Source organism: Rhinatrema bivittatum, chromosome 4 (genome assembly GCF_901001135.1).
Source record: "Rhinatrema bivittatum chromosome 4, aRhiBiv1.1, whole genome shotgun sequence".
NCBI lineage: Eukaryota > Metazoa > Chordata > Amphibia > Gymnophiona > Rhinatrematidae > Rhinatrema > Rhinatrema bivittatum.
This window is the reverse complement of record NC_042618.1, coordinates 238,417,432-238,443,334: the sequence shown is the minus strand read 5'-3', so window position 1 is coordinate 238,443,334 and position 25,903 is coordinate 238,417,432. Positions and strand designations below refer to the sequence as shown.

Below are 25,903 nucleotides of genomic sequence, written 5' to 3'. Positions count from 1 at the left end.
AAAATGTAAATGTGTTTCCCAAAGTACAGGTCCGTGATAAGCCCAACTGATGCAATGAATAGAGCAGTAGATACACTGGATGGTTTGTGACACATTCTCTGGAAGAGCCGCATACACACACCCTTCGATTAAACCTGTGCAGAGTCCAGGAAGTCTAATCCATTTTAATAAATCAGTTCTGATCTTCATTTACCATTCCCTGAGGAATCACAAACTGCCTGTGGTTAGTACAAAACCACAACAGAATAAAACAGAACTAAAGAAAAAAATCCAAGCGTTAATTACCTCCCTTCTGCAGTCAACTGACAGAAAAAGTCAAGTCTTAGGCTGCTGGAATAAATTTTAGTTTTTAGTGAGCTAATAAGCAGACTCTGCAATATAGCAGATGGACAAAATAGCACCCCAGACAAGGCCTGGTTTTGGCGTCCCCTTTCCGTTTGGGCTTGCATGCTCACAGACTCACGGACTGACTCGAAAGAATAGCGCAGTGCCCCCTCCCCCCCAATGGTGCCCAAGGTGATTGCCCTTCTTGCCCACCCCTTGTGATGGCCCTGAACCTACATATGCACACTTTGCTGTGCTTCTAGCTTTCTGAAGAAACTGCGCCAACTCCTATTAACTGCAGGCTCACTGTTCTAAGCACCACATGGCCATGGATCACTACTCTTTCAAATTTATATTCTTTAAACAAAATATTGCATTTTGAATGAAAAAAAATTTCAAAAACATAGATGTTGTTGCGCAGGAGGTAGACCCTTGGGCTGAGGTGGGGTTGATGCTACCCGCAGGGCAAGCCCTATGAGTCCCCACTGTCGGCAGGTGGAGCTGGCTGACTGACGGAGGCCGGCTGGAGCTTCGCCAATACCAGCCCTCGTTCCCCACAAGTTGAGTCCTTGGGTACCGGGGCTGGCTGGACTTAGGTGGGCCTCCGTCTGAGGTCTTCTGAGGGACAGCAAGGAGGTCAGCCAGGGGTCAGCAGCGGTAGGAGTTGATGGTCTGATTTGGATGAAGCAGAGTCCCGGAGACCCGGTGGCAAAGGGAACTGAAGGCACACAGGGGGCACCCGAGTAAGAACAGGCCATAGCCTGAAAGGCCAAGTCCGGAATGAGTTTGAAAGGAGCGTCGTCAAGCAGGCTGAAGTCATGGCAGGCGGCAGGCAAGGAAGAGTGGCAAGACAAGCGTGGGTCAGAGAGAGGATAGTCGAGCAAGGCAAGGGTCAAACCAGAGGTCAGTCCGTAGAGTAGTCAGGCAAAGCAAGGTTCAGGTCCAGGAGACAATCAGTAGCGTGGTCAGGCAAAGCAATGGTCAGATTCAGAAGACAATCAGTAGCGTGGACAGGTGAAGCAGTGGTCAGATCCAGGAGACAATTGGTAGTGTGGACAGGCAAAGCAGTGGTCAGATCCAGGAGACAATCAGGAGCATGGTCAGGCGATGCAGTGGTCAGATCCAGGAGACAATCAGTAGCGTGGTCAGGCAAAGCAGTAGTCAAGTCCAGGAGTCAGTCAGTAGCAACAAGCAGGGTAGACACGGAACACCGGAGCAGGAACAGATACCAGGATCAGGAACAGGAACAGGGAGGAATCAGGAACCAGGAACATGGAGGTATCACACGGAGAAGCAACTAAGCACACGAATAGCATGGAGACCTGTTGCCAAGGCAAGGAAACACTGACTGGGCCCGGCCTTATATACCGGGACCCAGTGATGTCTCATCCGGGGCCGTGGGTTGGATTCCTGCTGCAGCCCCTTTAAAAGGAGGCCAGATATGCGCGTGCGTGCCTAGGGAAGGGAGTGGCATGAGATGGCGGCGTCTTCCCGCGGACTACGCGGGGAGGCCTGCCGCGGAGCTGGAATTTCCACTGCGGAGCTGGGAACACGGGGAGCGGCCCGGAGTAGGAGGAGACTGCCCCTGGCCACAAGGGAAGCTGAACCAGGCGCTGGAGCAGGCACACTTGGTAAGAGGGTCTGGCCGCAGGCCTGCCACGACCGGCACACACAACAGATGTGAAAGTAAGGAAAAATATTTTAGCCGTGAAGATCAGTCTTTTTGGAAACAGAACCAGAAGGGGCAGGCAGGTAATAATTTCTTGGTCTATCACTCTGTCTACCTGCCAACAATGCTGCCTTAGACCCTACTTGACCTCTGATATCTTCTTTCGTTTGCTTTGTCACTAAGGCCCCTTTTCATTTATCCAAAGAATGTTTTTATTTTGCTACTGCTTGGGCTCCTAATATCTTCACTGGAAGTCCGTTGTAGGTATTCACTAGCCTGTCTGTGAAGGCGCGTTTTTTTGAAATTCCTTTTAGGAAAGGATGGGCAACCTTCTGTCCTGTGGGCACCAGTTTGCTTTGATACTTAGGATATTACCAATGAATATGCATGAGATAGATTTTCAGAGAATGGAAGCAGTTTGCATGCAAATCTAATGTATGCATATTCATTAGGGACATCCTGAAAACCTGAGTGGTTTGATGTCTATAGTGTCATATAAGCTGCTTGTCCTATGGAAAATGCTATAGCTTGGTATGTTATCAAAGCCTGCTGGTATTTTGATGTTTGATAAGGCAGCCTATAAATGTTTTAATAAATAATAATACATAAATATTGCCCTTTCCCTTCTTTCTAATAGAAAATATTTATATTTCACTTTGGTTCTCTAGATTTTGTACAGCCCTTCTTTCCCCCAAACTACCATAGTTCAGGGGTGACCAACTCCAGTCCTCAAGCACCACAAACAAGCCTGGTTTTCAGGCTATTCACAATGAATATGCATGAGATAGATTTGCCTGCATTGTTATTGTATTCAAATCCATCTTATGCATATTCATTGTGAATGCACTGAAAATCAGGCCTTTTTGTGGCCCTTGAGGTCTGGAGTTGGCTGCCCCATCATAGTTGGTGTATTTGAGAAATGTAATTTAAAATTATAATAAAAATATAAGAGCATTCCCTCTAGTGAATGCAAAGACTACCATATATATATATATATATATATATATATATATATATATATATATATATATATATAGATAGTTATATATATATATATATATACCTCAGCCTGAGGTACAAAAATTTTAGATTGTAAGCCCTTTTAGGGGATAGTGAATTACCGATTGTACCTTATTGTAAACCGATGTGATATCTCTTTTTGAAATGAACATCGGTATATAAAAATCGTAAATAAAAATAAATATATATAGATAGATAGATAGATAGATAGATAGATATAGGGGAAATATTTTCAAGCAGCACATGTAAGGGCAAACTATGCATGTGATTTAAATGCATGTACTTTATCCAAATTTTCAAAGGGAAAATACACCTGCATTTTACCTTTGAAAATATGCATATAGTATACTTGTTAAAACCACCTACTCTTTCATCCCCTCCCCAGTCCCTCCCTGGAATACCAACTTTTCCTCAGACCGGGAGGGGGTGTATACCTGACCTCCCCTTATTTGCATACATATTAATTTATTTAAGCTCTAAGTTATTTACAAAATACATACATATTGAAAAATATATATACCAGTACAACAAATAATTAACAACTCCCATAAGCAAATAAAATACACTGAATGCCGTAATACTTCCTGTAAAAAAAATACCTATGAAACTACCAAACTGTGAAAACTAAATAACTAAAGTGTTGGAAATTAACAATCACAAACTGCTAAAATTAAAGCCAGCAGTCAATACACTTCTTCAACCTCTTTCTGCTAAAAAAAAAAAAAAAGACTTGAGCATTTTTTTTTTATATTTTAGTGCAGTCCATTAACCTTAAAGCCACAGGTAGCGAGTTCCAAATGACTGAAGCTGCCACCGAAAAAGCACATTCTCGAGTCTCTGCTAGATGTGCTGATTTCACAGATGGAACATCCAAAAGACCACATTGAGATGATCTTAGAGACCATGTAGAGTTGTAAATTTAAAAGAGCACAATAGCCCATAACAGAGTGTCCAACTTCAAAAATTTGTGGCCTAACAAAATGATTTTATACTTAATACGATTCTGTACTTTCGGCCAAAGCAAATCAAGCAACACAGGTGAAATATGGTCACTTAGTCTTTTCCCTAAGATCAGCCCTACTATAACATTTTATAATAGTTGTAAGGCCCTTGTGGTAGAGCCAGGTTGATGAACATATATAGCATTACAATAATCATCAATAAAGCAAAATGGGAGCCTGAATGACAATACGAAAATCAAAAGGCTCCTAAAGGTTTTTCAATTCCTGAAGAACTCATCGCTTGAAGAACCTAGCCTTCACAACAGAAATAATATGGTATTGAAAAGACAAATTTGAGTTGATTCACATACCTAAGCTTTTAAATCATGGTTTGGATTGGAAAGACAATATTCTCAATGGTCGAAGAAGTAGGGAAACATCAATCAGGATGATTATTAATCACTGTAAATTTGTTTTTTGACATTTCTTTCTTTCTTTCTTTCTTTCTTTCTTTCCACAATTTCTATTCCACTGATCCACCAATTTCAGTGGATAGCAGTCAACATACACAGTAAAGCATAATAAAACCTTACACAACACAAAACAAACTTACCAAAACAACTAAAAAGCAACATTGCTATATACTCTTGGGGAACAAAAAACATAGGGCCAGATTTTAAATCTTATGCTCGGGCGTAGATTTGTTCGCGCAACCTGGTGTAAACAAATCTATGCCCGATTTTATAACATGCACGTGCTGCCGTGCGCACGTTATAAAATCCGGGGTCGGCACGCACAAGGAGGTGCACACATGTGCACCTTGTGAGCGCCGAGCCCAAGGGGAGCCCCGATGGCTTTCCCCGTTCCCTCCAAGACCGCTCTGAAATTGGAGTGGCCTTGGAGGGAACTTTTTTTCTGTCTCCCCCCACGTTCCCCTCCCTTCCCCTATCTAACCCACCCCCCATCCCTAACTAAATCCCTTATGCAAAATAGGCTTGGCGCGCGCAGGGGCAGATTTTCTCAGGTTACGCGCGTATGTTACGCGCGTAGCCTTTGACAATCTGCCCCATAGCTTAACAAGATCGAGCAATAAGTCTGGGAAGGCTAGAGAAAAGAGATATGTCTGTAAGAGCTTCTTAAACGGAGAAAGATCACTTTCAGCTCTAATAGCTGCAGGAAGGCAACTTATTGTGGAACTGCCATTGTTTTATTGTAGAAATACAAATCTAAATCAGTTCTACAGTATCAATCCAAGTAGATTGCACACACGGAAGAAAAACTGAATATCATCTGCAAAAACTCTGCAGTCCTCACAAAGGCCAGAAATAATATTGCAAATAGGTGCAAGATAGATATTTAAAACAAAAAGAGCCAGTTCTTATGGGACTCCAGAGGAAACAGCAGACCATCGAGAGTGTTGCTGGCTAATTCTAACCTGCAAATATGGTCAGCAGAGTATGATTCAAATCAGGACAAAAGAATACCAGGTATGCCACACTCTCACAACCGAAATAAGAGAATGTTGTGATCCAAGATATTGATTGCAGATGATACATTCAAAAGTACAAGAACATAGCTGTATCTTATCCACATTTGCCACCACTGCCCCCAAACCTGCCTCCTCTTTCTCGTTCCTCTGCTCCTTCTATTTTAGCATTTCCAGGACAGTGACAATGAACAATCTACCAATAGATCTACAGAGCCAATAGATCCATCAATGATAAGTGAGGCACTCATGAATCAATTTAAAACATAATAAGAATGATGGAGCATAATCTGCATAGATGCATGTATTCCCTTAATTGTGGGCACGCATTGCTTATTTTTTTCAAATGTTATGGAAATATTATGAATGCATCAATCATCTACACCCTTCACTGATCTCTTCTTAATGTGTGCTCACAGCTGGCTGAGAGGCTCAGGCAGAGCACAGCACACAGCCACTTACATACATACAGCCTTTGGATTATAACATTGTAGATATTTAAAAATAGTGTTGTCTTTGATGCTGAGAACAAATTGATAATGAATCTTCTGAAAAAAGTGAATTATAATTACAATATAGTAAACCTCTCATACCATAACAACACTAACTGCCAGCACCCAAACAGTAACAACCTGCAAATATTAGATCATGTCCTAAATCACCAATGCATCTCCTATTAGGAAACTAGAATAAGCTGAGATTCTGTATAGACCTCTACACAGAAACTACAAGGTAGCAGAATACCTCACCTTAATCACACAAGCAGAAAACAAACAAATCTCACTAAACACAGAATAAAGAGACCATAAAATATAAACAGATATGTGCAGGCAAAAACTGAATTGGAAACCATAAGAAGCCAGACTCTACATGTTGTGCAAAAATGAATAAACAAAAACATTACCATTCCAAATAAAACATCAGATAATCAAATCATGAAATATAAAATATCATATTAAAGCCAGACTCATAAAATGAACTTCAAAACAGTAGATTGAAAAGAATATCCAATAATTAAAAGTTCATATACAAACTGTTTGAAATGTCCAAACATCAATAAAAGTGGAATTTAAATCAAATAAATATGTAAATAAAATATTTCAAAACAGAAGACACATCAAATAACACCCAGTAATTAAAGCTAATAAGGTTAAAAAAAAATCCCCCACTCTGCATACCTGAGAACTTTTGATTTTCAGTCACCATGAGATTGTTGTGGATTAGTTGGGGAGGGAGTATTAAATACTTTCTTTTCCCTCTTTCTCTCTCACATAAACACGCTCTCCTACACACATGCCTTTGCTTACTTACACATCCTCACAAACATGCCCTCTCCCTCTTTCTCTAACCTATATGCTCTCTCACATACAAATACACATACATATATGCTCTGTCTCTCTCTCACACACACACACACACACACACACACACAAACACACACACAAACAAACACACACATGCTCTGTCTCATACATATGGCCTCTGAGAAGCTACGGTATTTGCTCACATACACACATGTTCTCTCTCATGCACTCACTCACACACATTCATTTTCTCTTTCTCTATAGAACATACAGGGTGCAGACATCAGCCAGGTGACCCCACTAATAACTCACCAATGCAACAGCTTCTTTTGGCCATGTGGCCCTACAAACAAAAGAATGGCAGTGCAGCTCCGCCAACAGCAGCAACCTCCTTTGGCTATGTGGCCCAGCTCACAGCGGCCTTTTTTTCAGCCACGTAGCCCAGCCTGTGAAAGCGTATGAGTGTGTGTGATCAAATAGCATCTGAGAGAGCATGTATGTGTGTGTATTCTCTTTTTGGCCATTCAGGCCCAGACAATTCATCAGCTTCCGTTAATCTGCTGCATGGACCCGGCACACATAGCAGCCTCTTCTCTTTGGAAGGGAGGTTTCCAGAGGACACCAAGGCCTTGACTCTCTCAGGCCATCTCTAATCCAGAGTAGGGCAAAGCAGCACAGCTACAGTGAATAGTGCAGTTGCCTGCAGGCAGGATAAAGTGGGAAGACTAAAAAACCGAGATGTAGGGCAAAGATCTAGGTTTCCTATCACATTATGAGCCATAGAATTATACTGCCTGTTGAGTTCTTTTTTTATATTTATTTTTATTAAGTTATAACAATATAAGACAGCAAAACAACATGTCAATGAAATGCAGAGTCATATAGAATAATAATAAAAAAAAGAAGAGTAAAGGGAAACAAACCCCCTTAGGGCTGGATTTTCTAATGCCACAATGCATAGTGAATTCGGCGGTAACGGGGGGCGAAATGGGGGGGGGGGGCGGTCCTGCGATAGCCGGCAGCGATCGCACCTCCGCGGTGCGATCGCTGCTGGCGTCGCACCAAATAACTACACCATAAAAGGTGTAGTTATTTGGCGCGAAACTGGCAGCGAAAAAGAAGCGTACCTTTCGCTGTCAGCGAAGTCTTCACGCGCTTCAGCCCCGGTGCCGCCCCGACTCCTTCTCTTCCGGGGCTGATGTCGCCCCGACTCCGCCCCCATCTTGGCATCGCACGCGATAAGGGACTTTTCGCGTGTGAAACGTCCCTTATCGCGTGCGATCCGCATAGAAAATGACCCCCTTAGACTCATGTACAAGGAAAATGGGGAAACCAAGGGGGATAAAGCACAAAAAATAGTGGCAAAAAATAAAAAGTAATAAATGAGCAGACAACGGGGTAACAAAAGTATTCCAGCCATAACCAAGTTAGCTAGTGATATCAGATGGCAAATGCAAATCAAGGAAAAACCTGAGTTGGAAAGGCTAAAAAAAAAAGACATATCTATCAATATTATACAAAACTATGCATTTATTTATTTTATTTATTTATTTTTAGTTTTTATATACCGATGTTCCTGTATAATATACATATCACACCGGTTTACAAGGAACTCAAACTGACGCCTCAGAGGGCAGTTTACATTGCAACAAGATAACAAGATAACAGATAATATGGGGGGGCAGCGGAACTTGGCAAAGGATACAGAGATTAAGCATAAATAGCTAAATAGAGGTAACTAAATATACAATATACAGTAAACAATGTACATAAGGTGAGTTGGGTCAGAGACCAGGCTGATATTATTTTCTTCCGGCTTTTAGATTCCTGGGAAAGCTTGTGCAAAAAACCAAGTCTTTAGTTTCTTTTTGAAAGTAATGTGGCACGGTTCGAGGCGAAGGTCTAGAGGGAGCGAGTTCCAGAGTATGGGGCCAGCTGTGGATAGTGCGCGTTTCCTCAGGGAGGATTTTGCTGGCTGGGCGCGTAGCATATTTCTGTACGCACTTCTTGTCGGTCTCTTGGAGGTGTGAAGCTGAAGTTGAAAAGTTAAATTGAGAGGAGCGATGTTATGTAGGGCCTTGTGAATCATCATAATGGTTTTGAAGTGAATTCTGTATTTGATAGGTAGCCAATGTAGGTGCTGGAGAATGGGGGTGATATGGTCCCTTTTTCTGGTGTTTTACAAGGGTAGCAAATTATAATCTGAGCACCCAACTGATGAGCCTCTTGACACATTGCTAAAAATCCCTTCCTATGCTGTGGAGTAGCCCTGGTGATGACAGGATAAATCCACAGTTTCTGGCCATAATATAACTTATCCCTGTTACGTAGAAAAGGTTTCAAAGCTAAACCTTGATCGGATGGAAAAACAAAGGCAACAAATAACGTTCCACGGTATTCCACCTGATCATCTCCAGAGGTTTCCAGGAAGGCAGAGAGATCTGCAATGGCAGTAGCTGGGCTAGGATTTTCCGGAGAAGTATTAGATTTCCTCTCACGGGAAGTATAATATATCCGAGAAATAGGTGGAAGTACATCAGTGACAATTTGCAATACTTCCTGAAGATATTTCTTAAACGGGCCACGAGGAGGTATTCATTTAACATGAGGAAAACGAAACACTCTCAGATTTAAAGCTCTGAGAGAATTCTCCAAATTTTTCATCTTTTTTGGCATTTATTACATCAGATTGAACCAACCCCAATCTGAGTTGTTTGGAGCTTCTCCACCCGTTGATCCAAATTGGCGATTTGGGAACTATGAGAGGAAATTAAAGAATCCATAGCATGGACAGATTGCGTTGTATCAGTCATAACCGAAGTTAATAATGAAATAGAACTTTCTAAAGAAATACCTGCTGACTTGTGATCACCCATCAAACCCCTCTCACCCCTCCCTCTACCCTATCATCGGAATGCCTTTTATGATTCGCTTATGGCAGCCGCTCTATTTTATATTTCATGCTAATATCATATTTTACTTATTTGAATTCTGAGTGGAAGAAGAGAATTTGCTCTTGAAAGCTAGTCATGAAGTGTATTTAGTTCAATAAAAACATATCACCTTACTGTGTGTATATATACACACAAATAATTTGTTTTGTTTGTTTTTTATTTGTTAACCGCTATTTCTTTAGGTGTCAGACAGAGTTATTGAGTGGCTGACTGATCTCCTTTCTTTCTCCCTGCGCCACGAGTGTCAGACATGCAAAAAGCAGAGACAGAGGAGCAAATACATTGCAACCATATTCTATATTCATGTCTTTCAATGATCAATGCAGAAGAAAACAAAAGTTTGAAAGGGATACAGAAGGACACATGTAGCAATGCAGCTAAGAGAGAAAAGGCACACATATTCTGACAAACCTTGCATGGAATTCATGAGAAGAAAATCAAACAGGGATAATAAAATAACTAGAAAAGAAGAGAGAAAGGCCCTAACCATAGGTGCCCGAAAGGGGTGGGCCACAGGGGCCATGGCGCCAGGAAAATCTGGCCCTTCCTGCAAAATCTCTGCGGGAGATCAGAGGCCGGGTCAGCAGGAAGCAGCTTTTCAACTGCAGGAAAAGGAGAGTTGTGGTGCATCAGCTAATATCCTCTACCTCTGCAGCTCTGGGCCCGACTGCTTTGAAATGCATTTGTACAGCTGCAGCAGTCGGGCCAGGCGACAGACGAGGAGGAGAGGATGTGGTCGAAGCACCACCACTCTCCTCCTGATGAGTGGGGAAGGGGGATCCTAGGTAGGGTGAGAGAAAGGGAGGTGGGGCAGGGAAAGAGAGAGTCAGAGGGGATGAGGAAAGAAGGGTAGAGGAAGACAGCAAGAGGGAATGGGAGGTAGGAGAAAAGAGAGGGAGGGGAAAGAGAGTGGAAAGAGAGAGGGAATGGAATTTTGCTGGCTTGCCCCCTCCCCCCAACCAAAAAGGCATTCCGCTGCCCTGGCCCCCAGAAACTGTATGAGACTATACAAGCATATGGTCAACATTTTAAAAACTCTAGTTGGAGTTCTTGAAGAGAAAGACACACAAAGGGAAGAGAAAAGGTGTTTTATTCTTTTCCTGAAACCTGCACAGCATTTTTACATTTTTTTTTTTTTTTTAAAAGACTGCCTGGATAACGCGGGGGCAGTACTGGCAGGTGGCTGGAGCGATAATGCAAAACAATTGAGTCATCCAAAGCAAGAATCTGTTGGAAATAAATTCCAGTTTCTTAGCAAAGAGGATGCTACCAGTGAAGCAAGACCACCAGGAAAAATCCCCGACAAATCTCTGAGAGAAATGCCATCTACAACAGCATCCGTTTCATAATGACTGGGAGAGATTCCCTCCCCTTCAGCCGAGAGGCACAGAAGCCACTACAATGAATTCCAGCCCTTCCACTTGTAAAAATTCAATTTAAGTACAAAGGCATTCCAAGCCAAAGAGCATTGTTTTCTGTGTTTGTTGCTTCTTCTGGAAATAATTCCTCTTCTAAGAACATTCTGCTTGTAAGGGCATTTTTGTTTAATCCCACAGGGGTTCTTATGAAAGAAATCTACCATGTCTCATGTTCGAAAAGGAAAAAAAAAAAAAGTCTTAACATGGGAAAGAAATGGCCCACAGTTTTTATACCCTGAAAAGCTTGAGACAGAGAGAAAGAATACAAAATTCTTGGGTTTAAAAGGGATTAGTGATAACCTATTTGATGACTGAAAAATAAAATAAAAAAAAAAGCAAACCTATAGAGGAAAAAAGGGAAAATCAATATTGCAAATCAATATTTTAATTTTGAACTTGAATTATAGATATTTATTCAGCATTTTTTTTACTCTCAGTTTTTAACCTAGCAGTTGCTGTGTCAAAATTTTAATGGGACAGACATTCTGTTGCTTTTCTTCCTTCTTACCATTCCTTCAAAGAGCTATGCAAAGGCTGCTGTTTCATAGCCTGCCTTAGGTACAAAGGAATTACAATACAACATTTGGAATTGGTCTCTCGTAATAAACAGTCTTTTTTTTCCTGTGTTCGGTCCTTGATTTCTAGGTCATGTCTGTCAAGTTTATTATTGATGATATAAGAAACTCCCTTTTTCTCGCTCATTTATTGCACGGTATACGGCAAGAGGCACAGAATGCACGCACTTCTGAGCCGGCATCATTCATTTTACTGTCCTAATGATGGATGATGTCATCTCAGCTTGCACATGCTGAGCAGCACATTTCATTTTTTTAATATAGTTTGCATATTTTCCTGCTTATCCCTGTGTTTCAAAATGCTGTGAAATACGGCGGCCGATTACAATTGCAAGACAACAAAATTATAGCAGCTTTCTTTTTCTTTGCCTATCTGCTGTAATTTTCTTGGGGGGGGGGGGGGGGAATCAATTTCAGCAGAGAAGACTAAGTTGCTTTTCCTTGGTGACTTCTTTCTTGTTGCTTCTCTGACCTTGAGGTACTGTTATCTCTCGTTTGTTAATTAGTTAGACTACCAGAGTTTTTCACATGGTTCAGCCCTTTTATCCTTTTCCGCCACAGGATATCCCATCCTATCTACCAGTCAGACCGTTAGCAAGTCAATTCTTTGCAAAGAATCTCAGAAACTCCTGCTGAAAGCATTTCATCTCGCATAAGTCTCTTAGGTGCATTCCAGCCATGCCCAGGCCAGGACCTTATTCGGCTGTTTCTGTGGCACATTACTTACCTCACTCGTCAGGCGCTGAACTATCTCTGCCGTGCTTTGTCTCGGCATTCTTGATTGCAATCCCTTGTCTCTTTGCCGATTGCTCCTTTTTTATTAAGCACTCGTGCAAAGCGCTTGCCACAGTCTTTGCCAGCATGGTTCTTGGTCTCTTTTATCATCTTCATCTCTAAAGAACGTCTTCAATATTTATAATTCCATCTGTATAAGAAGGCTTTCAGCTACCCTTGAGCATGTCGAATGCAAGTGTACGCATGTGAGGTGCTGCTGAGTGAGATTATTGAGTCAGGATGCAAAGTTGTGAGCGATGATAAAACTAGGCTTAGCATATGAGAAGAAAGATGCTGTGACTATTTTATAGGATATTGCAGGTATTAGAGAAGCCAGGTGGTTTTTTTTTTTTTTTAAAGGCAAATGCTGCTGTCCCATCCAGTGACACTGGTCCTTTAAAAACAGCCTGGTGAACTTTATGAAGTCAGGAAAAACAGAGGAAGTCCTCCAGAACCATATCCTAGGATGTATTCCATCTGGCCCCATTGCCTTGTCCACTTTCAGTTTTGCTAGTTCCATTCAAACTGACTCCTCTGTAAAAATATACAGGTAGATTTTAAAAATGCTGCGCGCATAAAAAACGGGGGGTTATGTGCGTGGCCCCCGTTAGTGCCGGGTCCAGAGAAAGGGGCAGTCCGGGGGGGGGCTGGAGGCGGCCAGTATAGAGGCCATTTGCCACTGTGCCAGGGAAGCGCACGCCAGCAGCTGGCCAGCACGCGCAAGTTGCTTCTGCTCCAACAGAGCAGTAAGCAACGAAACAAAAAAAAAAAAAAGAAAAGGTAGGAGACAAGGTTTAGAGGGTGGGGAGAAGAGGGGAAGAGGGAGGATGGGAATGGGGGGTAAGGAAGTTCCTTCCCAGTCCGCTCCTTAATTGGAGCGGTCTGGGAGGGTACTTGGGGAGGGCCGATTGTGTCGCCGTGCGTAATCTTATAATGCGTGCATGCTATAAAATCGGCGCATCCACGTGTGATTGCCGGGAAGTGCGCGCACCTTTTAAAATCTACCCCATACTCTTGCCATCTATCTGTGGGCTCTCCCCTTCTGTGATGAACACCGAACAAAAATAATATTTATTCAGTATTTCTGCTTTTTTATTTCTCACTCTCTGTACATTCCTCTTGTGCACTCTCATGCTTACAATCTCACTTATACATCTCCTTCTTTCACTAACATATCTAAAAAAGAGTCTTGTCACCTTACTTTTCTGCCTTAGCTATTTTGCTCTATTTGCTACTCTGATTACCTTCCCTATTTCCCTCAGTCTTTTCAGATACTTTCCCTATCCTCTTGTTTCTGACATCCCTTGAACCTTTTAAATTCTAATCTTTATGCCTTTCCTTTTTCAGGCTCCTCATTTGACAAACATACTGGTCTCTTTTTCCACTTACTTTTATTTCCTTTCCTAATACAAAGATCCTGTTAGTATAGGTCAGTGTTTTCCAAATAGCATGCCAGGGCACACTGGTGTGCCTTCAGACCTGATCAGGGTCACCACTGCCTGATGCCTGGAACCAGACAAGCATCGGGGCTCTTCTCTCCGCACCTCACAGCAAACAGAGTCGCCAGCGGAATTCAGTCCTGCCAAACAATTATAAAGATGTTAGCATTCATCAGTACTATTTCTCTAGTAAGATGGGAAAATGCTGCCAAAAGTATTTTGCACAAGGATAACCTATACAGTGTAAGGACTGCTATGGAATGCTGTGATGCAAAATAGATGTCATTTGTTACTTTGTCTACCTATTATGATTACTGTAAACCGTTATGATGGCGAAACCGAATGACGGGATACAAAACATGTCAAATAAATACATAAATAAAAATTTGAGACCAGAGCTGCCATTTCAGTAAGGAAACCCAAAAGTGTTCATTCTCTGGACGTTAAAAAATCTACACCAGGAGTATGCCAATTGGGGACCATGCTTCTCTGTCCTCTGGGAGGAGGGGAGGAAACACTAAGAACGCTCAGACTACTGGCTCTTCTTCCCTCCTGCCTCTCCACCATTGAACTCAGAATAGTGGCATCAGCTAGGGATGTGCAGCAGGGACGGATTCGTCCCATTCGGTATTCGTATTCGTGGGGAGCCAAATCCGTTACATCTGTTTTTGGGGGACCCTGATACCTTCATTAGTTATGTATGTATTCGTTTCCCCCCAAAAACCCCATCCCAACCCTTTAAATTTAATTAACTACAACCCCCCACCCTTCTGACCCCTCCAAGACTTACCAAAAGTCCCTGGTGGTCCAGCGGGGGTCCTGGCACGATCTCCTGCACTCAGGCTGCCGGTATTCAAAATGGTGCCGATAGCCTTTGCCCTCACTATGTCACAGGGGCTACCGGTGCCATTGGTCGGCCCCATCACATGGTAGGAGCAATGGGCGGCTGGCGCCATCTTGTGCTCCTACCATGTGACAGGGGCCGACCAATGGCACCGGAAGCCCCTGTGACATAGTGAGGGCAAAGGCTATCGGCGCCATTTTGAATACCGGCAGCCGACAGCCCGAGTGCAGGAGATCGTGCCAGGACTCCCGCTGGACCACCAGGGACTTTTGGTAAGTCTTGGGGGGGTCAGGAGGGTGGGGGGTTTATTCATTAGATACATTGTATTCATGGGGGGTTCGCCATACATTTCGTGACCCCACGAATACAATGAATAGGGATATATACGTTGCGGATTGCCAATACATTGAAAACAAATGCACACCCCTAGCATCAGCAGCTTGCAGGCCAGCAGTGCGATACCACAGTAAAGGCGCACTCTTGGCATTGTGGCTGCTGCTCCTTCTAGGTTAGAAGGGACATGTTCAATGCAGGCAAGTAGGAGCAGCCATGAGGCTGGGCGCACACCTTTATCGGATTCCTTAATTGTTGGCTCACACTCTACTGCCATCACTCTGAGTTCAACTGCCAGGGGAGGGAAGGGGGAAAAACCTGCTAAAAAAGAGAGGTCCAGGAATGAGGGGTCTAGCAGGAGAAGGGAGATAGGAACACATGAGAGGGAAACAAGAGAGCAGAAGGGAGGGAGGAGGATATATGAATCTGGGAGGTGTAGGAATAACATAGGAGGGAGTGGAAATAATATCCTGGAAAGAGAGTGGCATGGAGTCTGAATAGGGAGAGGAAATGGGGACGGTGAAAGGAAACTGAAAGCTGGTAGTGGGGTGAAGAGGAACATGGAAGGTGTAGGGAGGGAGGGAAGGGAGATAGCCAGGTGAAGGGGAGGTGGCGAAGTGAAACAGGCAGGTGGGAGGGGAGATGAAGATAATGAGGATAGTGGAAGAGGAAATGGATAGAAAGAGAACAGTGGAAGACAGGATGGGGAAAAGCAGATGGAAAGGGAAGGGATAGAGAAGAACCTGGATGAGGGGGTAGAAGAACATGACAAGGGAGGAGAGGTAATACGTGGAAACTGAAAGAAGGAGATGTATAAGGTGAGAGGAATATGGAAGGGGAGCGATGGGGAAGACTGGAAGATGGAGCAAAAAGATGGCCAAGGAGGTTTTTGGGAGAATAAAAGGTGGCAAGAGAGAGAGAGAGAACCTAGATATAAAATGGGGCAGGGAGGATGAAAGGTGTGTGAAAATGTGCACATATGCAACAGGATCTGTCATTTAAAAATGTTGTGCACCACTGATTTACACTAGTGGTGAACATTTTCCTAACAGGTTATCACCAAAGCTTTCTTCCTTTTTTTTTTTTTTAAAACATCTTTTTATTTGAGTCAACAACATCAAATACAAGCCATACAGAGATGCATACAGAGCAGTGTAAAAAAAGAAACCTGTAACGTGATACAGAAAGAGCAATATGACTCACTTTTTCTAAAACTGCCCCCACAATCACACCACACACACGCCATACGCACTCAATTAGTTGACTATAGATATACATAGTACCAGATATAATACAGAGGCAACAATCATCACAAAACAAAAAATAAAAATTACCACATACTAGACAAGACTTAGAACTGACTTCCAAAGTTGAAAATGTTCTTGTTGGGAAAACATGTTTCTAAAATTATGCATTTATCACTACAACTTTCTTAAAATAAATAATAGCCTTGAGACAGGCAGTTCATGCCTTTGCTTATGTGTAGCTAAGCCTCCCCAGGAAGGCTAGGCTCACAGTACAAGAATCTCTCAATTAACGTATTCCTTCGCCATTTAAACTACTACTGTTCAGACAAGCCTTCCCATAACACTTGTCCTTGCCTCATCCTCCACGGACCTTCTCTTCCTAAGCTCAGATGCCTAAGCACTTTTTCTTCCGCTACCTAAGCTATTTAATATATGTATATTAGTTTCATTAAATCTATGGTAACCCTCCGCTACCCTCCCCCCCCCCCCCACCTTCTAACCCCCCTTCCAACCCCCTTCCAATCCCTCATTCCTACCCCCTCCCTCGGAATACCTTGTTACCCCAAAAAGCCAACTCTTATCAGTTCTTACCAGTTTTGACACATTACTCCCCATGCTTAAGCTGTATCCAAGTTTTTCTCTCCCCCTGTTCTATGTAAGACAACTTTGTCACTGTTTTATGGTTGCAATGTAAACCGGAGTGATAATTAACTCTGTTATTTGAACTTCGGTATAGAAAAGTTATAAATAAATAAATAAATAAAATAAATAAACCTGATTTAACTTACTGAAATCTACATGAAAGCTAGATTTTACATTCTTGCTTCTTCTTTCCAGAAATCCAGACAAAGGAATTCAGTTCCTGATATCTCAAGGCTTCATTCCAGACACTCCAATTGGAGTAGCGCATTTCCTGCTCCAGAGGAAGGGGCTCAGTCGGCAGATGATTGGAGAATTCTTGGGAAACAGCAAGAAGCAGTTTAATCGTGATGTCCTGGAGTAAGTGTCTCATGTACCTCTACTGTCTATCTATGATTCAGTGCTGATCCTAGACATCATTTTTGGGCCATCTCTACTTTTAGGATTTAATTAACATTCCTCATGACTCCTGCATGGTTCATTTTATTTATAAAACTACATCTTGGGAGTAGATGTATAGACCAGGAATTGCTGCAGGACTCTAGAAGGCAGAAATAGAAACAAAGCCCAAAATTGTGGCCTTAGGTACAACCAGCTTATTTAATTTAGGCTTAGATTATAAGAAAGGGTGGTAGATGGCTGGTACAGATTCCCAATGCATGCAATAGAAGCAAAAACTGTATCATGATTCAAAAATACATGGAACATGCACAAAGAGTCCTTGGCCAGAGACCAAGTCAAGTCAATCGGTTGCATCCGAGTAGGAAGGGACAATGGGGCACACTAAATGGGCTTGGCTTTCTTTATCTGTCACGTTCTCCTATTTCATGTTCTTACAGCCAAATACCGGTCTCTGCTTCACATTTATTTACTTATGCTATTTATGTGGCACCCTACCCAGGCAGCCTTCGGGTAAATAGAGCAAACAAATACAGCAATATATAATATAGGGCTTGACGACAAAGTAGGTGAATAAAAATGGGGTTTATACACTCAGTCCAGTAAAAATAAATACGTTTTTGTTTTTCTTTTAAAATTAAGCATGCATAGGACTTGTTGACGATCAAGTGGGAGATTATTCCAAAGAAAAAAGGGATAAGAAAAGAGAAGGTATAAAAACCAGAGGAAGCCTGATTAGGATAGTGCATACAGAAGCCTTTATTTTTAGGTCGGGTCATTAGTAGTTTTCAGTCCATTTTCCAACCAAATTTTGTTTCTGGGGGAAGCGAGTGTTTTGGATTTTTGTATTAAACATGTTTATTGGTTTTCCATCAGAGAGACCATAAACAATACTACCAATACAGGGTGGCCCATGGAAAAGTAGCCTGCCTGCGTGGTGCTGGCATTGGAGGCGGGCTACTTTTCCATGTGCCACCCTGTATAAAGCAATAATGAGAACAGAGCAACAGTTACTTTTGCATAAAGCAACAAAATAGAGATTTAGAAAATGCAATGAAGCATTACAGTAGTTCATTTCGGAAAATAGTGTGCGTTATTTGCCTATATATATAATCCGAAAATATTCAGAATTTTCAAAATGAGCTGATTTTTGGTTTGGGTCATTTGGATCATATTTCCCATTCGGATCATCCAAATGTACAACTCTAGTATAGAGGACAGTGCTTGATACAGGTCAGAGACATGATCTCTTTATCATTTCCTTAGTCTTGCTTTTCTCTCAAAGGCCACTGTAGAAAGGGAAGTTAAATTTTGCAAAGTCCACTTTGCATATAAAAACAGCAAATAATACATATATAATTTGCAATAGCACGCATTATTTTCCCTTTTAGAGCATGAAGCAGACTTTGAGAAAATTTTCAGCATTCACAAATAGCTGATTTTTCAAATCAATGAATTGTTGCAATGCAAAATTGCACAAAGCAGCTCATTAGCTATTAACCTAGTAAAACTATGTACAGAATTTGCTTGGCAAAGTCAATTTCACAAAAGCTTTAACTATACCTCAAACAGGTATATTAAAATTTTTGCTAAATTTCACAAACTTGTCCTGAGGGACCCCTAGCCAGTCAGGTTTTTGGATATCCACAATGAATATGCCTGAGAAAAATTTTATGCAATAGAAGTAGTGCATACAGATTTATTTCATACATGTTCATTGTGGATATCCTGAAAACCTGACTGGCTGGGGGTCCCCAGGACAAGTTTGGAACCACTGCTGTAGAAGAACTATGTGCACTACTTTTGTATTGGGTCTATTTGCATATATACCTGATAAAATAATAGCACACACTGCTTCACAAATAGTGTGCAACATTTAGCTCCAGTTAGTACATTGGCCTCTCTGTTTCCTCTGCCTTCCTTTGTTGCTTTTTTTTTTTTTTTTACTGTTTTTCTTTTCTCCTTTCTGATCCTTCTGCTCACACTATGAGGTTTATTTAATAAAGATGTTTTTCATAGGCACAAGATAGGAAAAACTCCTTTTGGAATAACTTTATTTGTATTTTCCAATTTATTGACCACTTTTCCAAAAATAGGCTTCAAAGCAGAATGTCTTTCTTTTGTCTGCTTTAGAATCATTAGTAATGTATGGTTCTTCCTATATTTTGGTGTTTTATCTTCTCTCTCTGAGGTCAACATCCTAGGTGCTAGAAATATGTTTCTCCCATTTCTCCTCTAGACTAGAGCTGTCCCCTACAAACTCACCTTCCTTAGTGATATTTTAAATATCCTCTTGTAGTTTGTTTACATACAGACATCAGCCAGCATTTTCAAAGTTGCACATAGGTTCACTTTGAAAATGCACAGATAATTGTCAGGGGTAGCAGGAATCAAACCTGTAGCACCAGGTATTCAAACTTATAGGATTTTGCTTTGAAGCCACAGGCTTTTTATCTCAGCAAGCATCCTGTAGAAACAATAAAGCTAAAACAGCATTAGGGCGATTTGCCCTCAGAGGCTCTTTATTTGGACCAGCAGTGTCCTAAATTGAGAGCAATATATAAGAAGCTCTAGCCTGACACACCTTTGCTGGTCCAACAGTCCTCTTTGAGTTTACTCTGTGATATCCTGTTGCCTGGCTGATTTCCTGAGTGTTCTTGGTACCTGCTGTATCCTGACTCTTGCTTCATTCCTGGTCCTCGGCTTCGATCCTGGCCTTTAGTTCCAGTCCTGGGGCCTGCTCCATTTCTGGCTTCCAGCCTCTGCCTGGTAAGACCTGGTGGTTGCCTACACTCAAAAGCCCAACCCATGGGGAACAGAGACTGCTGCAGTTAGAAGATGTCTATTATGGACTGTCCGGCTTCTCTAAGGTACACTCCTCTCAGGGGATGGTACCTTATCTGTGACCCCAATGGAGCATGCTGAAGCAGCTCCATTGGGGTCACAGAGAAGGTACTAGAACCCTGGTTAGAAGGTAACAGCCCCCTGCAAACCCAAAATACTTGAAAGATCTTATGAAGGCAGAACAAGGGATACAGGCTCAGTTTCATGCCTTTCAGCTGAGGGGGACTCACTCTAGGGCTTGACTGCCAGTCAAGGTGAGCAGTCCTGACCATACCAACCAATTCTGAAACCTTGATTGCCATGCCCTGGTGGCTATAAATGTGAGTTGCGAGGATTAGTGCAACTATGGTTTCATCTATATCTGCATTAGTTCCATCAAGTGATTAGCCTGCTCACAAAGAAGACCGTAGTGTGGGTAACACCATTTCTGGAACAAGATGATCTAATAATGAACCAAATAGATCTGTTTGAGTTTGTTCTTGACCAAGCTTTTGGTGATGAGGATCCTCATGTTCAGCCAGCGAGTAACCATCCTTTATAAGAAGGACTGACTCTACGTACCCAAGAGTATTTCAAATCAGCCATGACTCCCCATTGTCAGGTCATCCTGGTTGTCATAATTCTAAGGAACTAGTTGAATGCAAATTCTATGGCTGGGATAGAGCTGAGATGTAACAGTGTATGTCCTGGGCACATACTTCTTGTGAAGTATGTGCCCAGGACAAGGTACCATGTCTTCACTCTCATGAATTACTATTGCCATTACCACTACCCTCGAGACCATGGGAATGAGTATCGGTGGACTTCATTCCCGAATTAGCATAATCAAAAGGAAAGACCATGATTCTGGTGGTGACAGATTTATTCATCAAGATGGCCCTTTAATAGCCACTAACATTCTTCCCTCTTCCCTTGAAATAGTAGATCTGCTAGTTTAATAAGTAGTGTGTCTCTACAGTTTGTCATCTCATATTATCTCTGACTGGGACTCCCAGTTTGCTGCATGCTTCTGGCAAGCGATAACTACATTTCTGGATGTCCAACTCCATTTGTCTTGAGCATACCACCCACAATCTGATGGGCAGATAGAATAGCTAAATCAGATTCTAGTTCTGGATCTCCACTGCTTCTGTAATTCTAATCAAATGAACTGGGCACAGTTACTCCCTATGGAAAAATTAGTTTATAATAACTCTGAGAAATCAGCAACTAATGCCTCCCCATTCTTTGTAAACTATGGCATCCAATCTCACTTCCATTTGGGGGAGACTTGGCAGTCCAGGGTTCCTGCATCAGCACAGTAGGTAAATGCCTTACGAGAGGTACCCATGCTAAGTCCAACATGAATTGGAACAGGCTAAATAATTCCAGAAGAAATTTATGGACAGGCCACACCAGGAAGACCCACAATTCACAGTATGGGACATGGTTTGGGTGTCCATAAAGCATGTAAGTAAGCAAGTGACCTGCAAGTAAGCTTGAGCAGAGGTTCATGGGGCCAAGAACAAATAAATCCAGTAGCATTCAGGCTTCATTTTCCAGCCAATTTGCAGGTTTATCCAGTTTTTCATGTGGTACTTCTGAACACCTATAAGCCTAATCCCTTCCCAAGAAGAGAGCCTCCTCCTCCAGGACATAAGTGTTGCTACAAGGTGGCAAGGGGTAGCAAGTGCCACGCCAAAAACATGGCTTGCCACCACTTTACCACCCTCAGTTTCAGATGCCAGCTGCCCCTGCTGCTAATACCAGCATCTCTTCTGTCCCTCCTGTGGCATGCAGTTCAAATGGCGACTGATGTAGGAGGGACACAAGAGGACTCCATCCTGCAGCAGCAGAAGACTAGGCCCTGCAGGACCAATATAAATACCATCCCATGGCAGCTGAAGATTAGGCTCAGTGGTGCCATCGCAGATCCCATCCCACAGTGGCCAAAGACTAGGCATGGTGGGCCACCGTGGACCCCATCTTGTTGTGGTCGAAGAAGAGAACTGGCATGGCTGTTTGAAAAGGCCCAGAAGAGAGGGGGAGGCCTTGAATGTGTGTATGTGTGTGTGTGTGTTTTTTTGTGTGTGTGAGAGACCACGTATGTGTGTGTGTGCATGTGTGTGTTTGAGAAAGAGAAACCCTGTGTGTGTGAGAGAAAAAGACCTTGTGTATGTGTGTGGAAAGAGAGAGCCTGTGTATGTGTGTGAGAGAGACAGAAACTTTGTGTGTGTGTGAGGGGGAGACAGCCACTGAGTAACCATGTATGCATGAAAGTGAACATGTGTGAGAGTATGTATATGAGAGAGAAGATAAAGTTTGTGAATTATCCCCTCCTCCATTAATCCAGAGCAATCTCATGGTGACTGGAAATCAAAAGTTCCAAGGTATGGATGCAGAAGATATTTTAAATTCCTGTTAGTTTTAATTATTGGATGCTATTGTGTCTTCTGTTTAGATATATATTATTAATCTTTGGTACATTTTTAAAATGTTAATATGAGTTTTTAAATATTGGATTTTATTTAATTTGTCAGAAGCTTTGAAATATTCTTTTTATTAGTATGGTTGATGTTTTATATTTCTCGATTTTTTTTGTTCATGTTTTATGAGGAATTATGATGTTTCTGTTTTTCCATTGTTGCACTGCACACAGAATCTGTTTATTCTATTTGGTGAGGGTCTATCTGTGTTCTGCATGTGTGCTCGAGGTGAGTAATATTGTCAGTGTTCCTTTTCATAGGTTAGGTTGATACTATTTGAGTCCTTGGAGTTAATGCTGTTATGGTATGATAGGTTTACTATATAGATTCTAGGTTTAATTTTGTTAGAGCTTTTGTGTTACTTCACAGGGATGGTAACTTTCAAACTGGCGTGTGTGTGCACAATACATTTGCGTGCATATATTGGCCCGTGCTCAAGGACGTTGCCATTTTATAACATATGTGCGTATATGCATGCTGTTATAAAATATCCCGACTGCATGTACATGTGCGCCGAATTTTAAATGAGTGCATGTATTTGTGTGCAAATGATGTTTCTAACGCATAAATTGAGGGATTTTAAAAGGGGCATGTGCCAACACTAATCCCAGTTTTACCAGTTCATCCCCAGTTCACCCAGTTAAGAGTCTGATCTTTCAAATCCTCCTAGTTTAATAGCCTTCACTCCCCCAAGTTAACCCCGATCCTTAAAACCCTGCAGATCTGCCTATATTTCTTTATTTTTTAACTTAAACATCATTCATAGCAGAAGTAAAGTTACACTGCAGGGGGTCTCGGCATGCACAGGATCGCATAAGTATTTACGTGCAAATCTCAAGTTCATATCCTGAAACGCCGATGCACCGCCCAGACCATGCCCTCGCTCTGCACCTTTTTGAAAACTCGGATGTGTGCTCTCCGGGAGATATGCGCATATCTCAGTGGCTTTTAAAATCTGCTTGGTGTGCGCAGCCCAACATATTTGCACATCCCCTAATTAATGCACATGTCGGGCTTTTAAAATTCTCCTTAAAGCATCTGGCAATGGTGGGCATTTGTGCTGCAATTACTGAGGTGATAAGATTTGAAAGGGGTTTTTTTTGTAATGTGAATTGTAAGGGTCAATGTCCAAGGGCTGTTGTTGGAGGACTTTCTGTGAATGCAGAGATAGAACTGAAGGTGTAGGATTGACAGTGCATTCAGAAAGTATTCATATCCCTTTACTTTTTCCACATTTTTTTATGTTACAGCCTTATTCTAAAATGGATAATATGCATTCTTTCCCTCCTCAATCTAGACACAATACCCTATAATAATAAATTCATGTTTGTAGAAATTTGTGCAAATTAATTTTAAAAAATGAAATTTCAGATTTATATAAGTATTCAGACTCAGTACTTTGTTGAGGCACCTTTTGCAGTGATTAATAGGAGTATGAATCGTGTGATCGATCGTCTTAACGATCGATTTTGGCTGGGGGGGGAGGTAAATCTTATCGTCGTGTTTTTGTTTTTGTTTTTTTTAAATCGTTAAAAATCGTAAATCGGAGGAGGGCGGGAAAACCGGCACACCAAAAAAACCCTAAAACCCACCCCGAAGTTTTAAAACAAATCCCCCACCCTCCCGAACCCCCCCAAAATGTTTTAAATTACCTGGGGTCCAGTGGGGGGGGGGGGGGGTCCCGGCACGATCTCCCTCTCTCTGGCCACGACTGTGTTAAGAGCAATGGCGCCGGTGGCCCTTTTCCCTTATCATGTGACAGGGCAAAGGTAGCACCGGCGCCATTTTGGTTCCTGACTCCCGACGTCACGCGTGCAGGAGATCGCCCCCGGACCCCCGCTGGACCCACAGGGACTTTTGGCCAGCTTGGGGGTTCTCCTGACCCCCCCAAGACTTGCCAAAAGTCCAGCGGGGGGTCTGGGAGCGACCTCCTGCTCGCGGGCCATATTGCCAATCTTCAAAATGGCGCCGGCGCTACCTTTGCCCTCACTATGTCATACGGGCAACGGTCGCATGATACTGCCACCACCATGCTCCACTATAGGGATGGTATTTGCTAAGTGATAAGCAGTGGCTAGTTTCCTCCAGAAATGATGCTTGGCATTCAGGCCAAAGAGTTCAATATTGGTTTCATCAGACCAGAGAATCTTGTTTCTCATGCTCTGAGAGTCCTTTAAGTGCCTTTTGGAAAACTCCAAGTGGGCAATCATGTGCCTTTTACTGAGGAGTGGCTTCTGTCTGGCCACTCTACCATAAAGGCCTGATTGGTGGAGTGCTTCTGGAAGGTTCTCCCATCTCCACAGTGGAAATCTGGAATTCTGTCAGAGTGTCCATCGGATTCTTGGTCAACTCCCTGACCAAGGCCCTTCTCCCCCAATTGCTTAGTGGGCGGGCAGACAACTCTAGGAAGAGTCCTGGTGGTTCTGAACTTCTTCCATTTAAGAATTATGGAGGCCAGTGTGTCCTTCAGGACCTTCAATGCTGCAGCATTTTTTTCTGTACCCATCCCAAGATCTGTGCCTCGACACAATCCTATCCCAGAGGTCCACAAACCATTCCTTCAACTTCATGGCTTTGATTTTGCTCTATCAGTCACACAATATCGGCTCTTATACACCTTATGTATTCCGGGTACCCCAATTGTAAATAATGCTTCAAAATAGTTTGATGGGCAGTTTTTCTTACAAATACGAGGTGTGGCAATGGGTGCTACAGTTGCACCGGATATCGCTAACCTCTATGTTACACAATTTGAGGAGCGATATCTGTATTCTTCACAATGGTTTAAAAAAATGCTACTATACAAACGTTACATTGATGATATCTTTTTTATTTGGTTGTCATCATTAGAGGATCTTCAAACTTTTTTGTGTTGGTTCAATTCATTAGATCCACATTTACAATTTACTGCCCAATATGAACAGACGGCGATAGCCTTTTTGGATATATGGATCAGGTGTGAAGGTGATAAAATCAGTACTCCCATTCTGTACCGAAAAACAACAGATCGGAATAATTATTTACGATACTCCAGTGTTCATCCGTCCCGCCTCAAAGACGGGTTACCCATCTCACAATTCCTCCGACTACGCCGAATATGTTCTACTGACATAGAATTTCGTGCTCAAGCAATGGAGCTGTCTGATAGATTTTGTCAAAAGGGCTATCCAAAATCAGTCATTAAGAGAGCCTTTAAAAGGGCATTATTTGCAAATAGAGAACTGCTTC

The 25,903-nt window shown here is 42.3% G+C and overlaps 1 protein-coding gene across 1 annotated transcript in view; it reads left to right on the top strand.

Moving 5' to 3' along the window:
* Window positions 1-25,903, top strand: part of IQSEC3 (IQ motif and Sec7 domain 3) — a 540,197-nt gene that overhangs the window by 374,783 nt on the left and 139,511 nt on the right. The window contains exon 8 of the mRNA XM_029597483.1: window positions 17,166-17,327. Coding sequence (XP_029453343.1) covers window positions 17,166-17,327 — 162 coding nt within the window. The remainder of the gene's footprint in view (window positions 1-17,165; window positions 17,328-25,903) is intronic.